The 4,369-nt window shown below is 29.6% G+C and overlaps 1 protein-coding gene across 2 annotated transcripts; it reads left to right on the top strand.

Annotated features, from left to right (window-relative positions):
* The first annotated feature begins 496 nt into the window (after positions 1-496).
* Positions 497-3,673, top strand: LOC129972611 (adult-specific rigid cuticular protein 15.7-like). Of its 2 annotated transcripts, XM_056086810.1 has the most exons (3): positions 497-527; positions 1,543-1,650; positions 3,144-3,673. In XM_056086810.1, the coding sequence occupies exons 1-3, from the start codon at positions 516-518 to the stop codon at positions 3,597-3,599; spliced, it is 576 nt and encodes a 191-aa protein (XP_055942785.1). In that variant the 5' UTR covers positions 497-515; the 3' UTR covers positions 3,600-3,673. The 2 variants fall into 2 exon arrangements, with proteins under 2 accessions (XP_055942785.1, XP_055942784.1); XM_056086809.1 differs by lacking the exon at positions 497-527 and having other exon boundaries at positions 1,519-1,650.
* The last annotated feature ends 696 nt before the right edge of the window (positions 3,674-4,369 follow it).

Genomic DNA, 4,369 nt, shown 5'->3' with positions numbered 1-4,369 from the left:
ACTATTTTGATCATTCATCAATTTTCTTTAAAAAGTCATGAGTTTTTAAGTTCAAAAAAATAATACGAAATATATGGAAAATTGTAATAAATAGAAGCTTTAACACATGAATTATAACAAAATTTGTCATTGATAAGATATGCATACACGGACGTTTGCACGATAGTATGCACGAATACAGAAAAATATATATTAAAAGCATCATTAAAAAATTCTTTACGAAATTGATGCAAATTAGTGGACTGATAATCGCCTGTAAGGAAGGTAAGTTACTCCAACGAAGGTCAGTCTCGTGAATTTCCTGCTTCTCATCCAGATATGATATATAATGTAACGTGGGCGTGGCAACAAGTTGGTTTGGGTGAAGACATTGAAATGAAAAAAAATATTAGAGTAAGTTCCCAGTTGTTACATATTTGATTACTAAGAAACCCTTGGGAATTGCGACTATAAATTGGAATTGATTCGACACAAAACTCATTCAGTTTCTTGAACTCACCAAGAAGAAATCTAAAATGTTCGCTAAGGTAAGTGGAATTCTTCTTAATCAGTTGAGGTTTCTTTTAGTTGTTTACTTAATAAAATAATTTTTTCGCGAGTACTTGCATAATTTATAGGTGCATACTTTTGAAAAATCTAATTTCACACAGTAGTTTCAGAATTTTTTAAGATTAAAATAATATTAAGACTACATTTTTTAATCACATTTCATGAGTTTCCAAATAAATTAAAATAAAATAATTTAAGAGTTTCCAAATAATTTAAAATCACAGCTCAATGTATGAAAATTGAAGAGTTTCCAAATAAATTAATTTAAGAGTTTCCAAATAAATTAAAATCACAGCTCAATGTATGAAAATTGCTTTTATTTAATAAAAATTAATCATTCTGTAGAAATAAAATCTAAAAAAATTATAATAATAATTCTCTTAAACAGAAACAAAGAAATATATCTTCTTGCTTCTTTTTAATCTAAAAAAGTGTTGACGTCATTTCCAATCGCTGTAGAAAATAAATATGTTTAATTTTCTTAAATGTAACATTATTTCATATTATATCAACAATCAAATTCGTTATATAAAATGCAATTAACATTCATAATTCATTCAATATTTAATTTTAATTATCTTATTAACAAAATATGAAACAATAACAAGACAAAATGCAATATTTTCTATATGCCTTTAATGCACTTGAAGGCTAATAACTTAAGTTTCTTCGATCAGATTTTTGAAGTTAAAAATTTGCATTCAGAAGTCAACCAATAACATTTTAATTATTTCAAACAGGTTTTTGTTTCAATGATGAATTTCTCTTCCATTCAATTACTATAAATTAATTCTATAAGTAAGATTTTAAATAAATTTTATAAATTATCGCTTATATAAAAAAATCTCAATAATCTTTCTAATAATAATTCATTTCTCGACAATATTTCAACATTATTTGTTCGATCCTTCGTTATAACATCCCTCTCCCCCCCCCCTTTTTTTTGTTAATCACAAATGAAACCTACAAATGATCATTTATTTTCTTCAACAGGTCGCTATCCTTCTCGCAGCCGTCGCTGCTGCCCAGGCTTCCGTCTTGTACGGAGGACACGCTGCTTTGGTCAACACCGGTGTTAGCACCAGTGCACGATCTCAGGATGTAAGTAAAATCTTGGATGTGTGTGTGTGTGTGTGTGTGTGTGTGTGTGTGTGTGTGTGTGTGTGTGTGTGTGTGTGTGTGTGTGTGTGTGTGTGTGTGTGTGTGTGTGTGTGTGTGTGTGTGTGTGTGTGTTTCATTCTTAATTAAATTATTGTATTCATAAAGCAGAAAAACTGCTATTTATTTTCTTAACATTTGAAGTAAATTAACAGAAATATATGTTTTTCAAATATTTGCAAAAAAAAGCAACCTTTTTTTCATTTTTCTAATGACTATTTCCATTTTTCCTGATTGGTACTAAACTTATTCATCATATATATGGTGATGAAATAGCTGAAGGGAATTCAAAATTTCTGAGTGTGATTAATAGCCCTAGAAAATATTTCTGTAGATGAAATGAAATATGAGCATTTGGATTCAAACATAAAATGAACTCTATTGTTAAATTAATATATTTTAGTTTTGTATAAAGATAAATCATGAATAAAATTATTTTTTTTAATTTAAGGTATCCGACTACGTTAAAAACACTGGTCATACTGTCGAATTCTTTTTTTATTATTTTTTCTTGTAGTTCAGACTTTCCTCTTTCCAAAATAGTATTTTCTAGGAAAAGGAAGGTCTGACCTATCATCCAGGAGAATTTTAAACAATTTTTTAGCTAAAATTTTTCTTTAACTTCAATTTTCTCAAAACTTAAATTTTTATTAAAACTATCCACCGTTAACATGATATCTCAAAAACTAATAGAGGTATTTACATAAAAATTTCAGCGTGTGTTTTAAATACTGTGGGCAATGAAATGAATCAAAAGTTTTATTGTCGGTGAGATACTTTTTCATTTATAGGTGTTTTTAGAAAAATTAAGTTGTAAATTTATGGAAAAAATGTATATATACGTATATTTTTACCCATAATTTCTTTGAATCACAAAATGTTTCTTAGATTTTGGTTCATTTCATTCATCAGTATATTCTATAACTTGTGTACAAAGAAAAATAGGATTGCTACATTACAATTTTGTGTAGAGTGTTAGCCGTTTTGGTTAAATTTCCTTAAAATTTCCTACAAATTTTCCTATTTCTCAAAATATATTATATTTCCAAATACTTTTTGTATTTATAGTGTTTATAGTTGACAATACATCTAAAAACCGTAAATATTTTTAAAAAATCCAATTTTTCAAAAATATTCCTTCGAACGTAGTCGGTTACCTTAATAATTTAAAGTAAAAATATTATTTTTGGATTTCTCTTTTAACATTTCAAATACCTATAAGGGAACAGGGGCTATCAGAGATATCTTAGATAAAAGTTTTTGAAATTATATTTAAAAGGGTATAATATAGAGTAACCAATAAATAAAACTGTTTACATTGTATACATGTCATAAAAAATTGTTTTCCCCATTTTCGTGAGATATTCCAGCCAATGATAAGTATGAAAACAATTTTGCATATTTTTCATTAAATATTTTTTTCCGTTTCTTAACAGGCATTCGGCAACTACGCTTTCAACTATGGAATCCAGGACGGACTCGGTGCCACCAACTCCCGCGCCGAAGTAGGAGATGCCCACGGAAACAAAAAGGGATCCTACACCATTGCCGACATCGACGGACGAGCCCGACGAGTCGACTACGTTGCTGACGGACACGGATTCCGAGCTGTTGTTAAGACTAACGAACCCGGAACCGCCGCCAGCGCACCAGCAGCCGCTCTCGTCGCCAGCCCCTACGCCGGACCCGTTGCCCCAGTCGTCAACCACGTAGCCCCTGCTGCCACCGTTGTCGAACATGCTGCCACCTACGCTGCTCCTTTGGCTGTTGCTGCCCCAGTTGCTTATGGAGGAGTGATCGCACATGGAGCCGCCCTTGCTGCCCCCGTTGCTTACGATGGAGTGCTCGGACATGGTTTTGGATTAGGATATGGCAAAGCCCTCATCCATTAAAAATTACTCACAAAATTTGGAGCAAACACCAAAAATTTTTGAACAGCATAATTAATCGAAGAAATATATTTATTTTGGAGAACATAGGATTATCAAATTCATTGTGATGTGTAAATAAAGAAGCATTTGCTATTACCTCTGTTTCAATGTTTTTTAATCACTGCAGTTATGGAAAAGAGATTTTAAATGAACACCAATATGTCCATTTCCAACAGTTTATTTACAAATTGCAAGCAATCACTGCTCAAGATCTAATGTCACATACTTTAAACCTAATCCTACTTTATTGAATATTTAATGATTACGATTTCAAAAATAACTGTGTTTTTATTTTATTTTTTTAATTCAAGATATCATAATAGAAAGAAGTCAAATAAAATTTTATTTTTATATTCTTTAATTTATTTTGATTCAACTTAATATCCGTTAAATGGAATTCTTTTTTTCGAAAAAAAACTTCATTTATTCGTTTTAGAAATTAATTAAGAAAAAAGAAATATTTTCAAGAAGAAAAAAATTATGAATTTATTATGAAATTAGAGAAAATATATTAATATTTCTAAGTTTTCTTTCTTTGGATTTCTTACAATTTTTAAATTACTCTTTAATATACTATATATATTTGTTGAATTTATTCGTATTTTGCTAACATAGATTTAAGCGCAAACTTTTTTTACATTTTATTTTTTCTGCAACATTGTAATGACAATCATTTTTCCGACTTATAATAGGAATCCCAAATCATTCGTAAGGAAAAAAATCGGGCATGT

The sequence above is a fragment of the Argiope bruennichi genome, chromosome 6, assembly GCF_947563725.1.
Source record: "Argiope bruennichi chromosome 6, qqArgBrue1.1, whole genome shotgun sequence".
Taxonomy (NCBI): domain Eukaryota; kingdom Metazoa; phylum Arthropoda; class Arachnida; order Araneae; family Araneidae; genus Argiope; species Argiope bruennichi.
The sequence above is the reverse complement of the archived record's forward strand: the minus strand, read 5'-3'. Positions and strand labels throughout refer to the sequence as shown.

Coding starts and splice junctions, on each gene's coding strand:
- LOC129972611 (XM_056086809.1), top strand. CDS start 1,519: ATGATCATTTATTTTCTTCAACAGGTCGCTATCCTTCTCGCAGCCGTC. Junction 1,651..3,143: donor CCAGTGCACGATCTCAGGAT/GTAAGTAAAATC, acceptor GTTTCTTAACAG/GCATTCGGCAACTACGCTTT.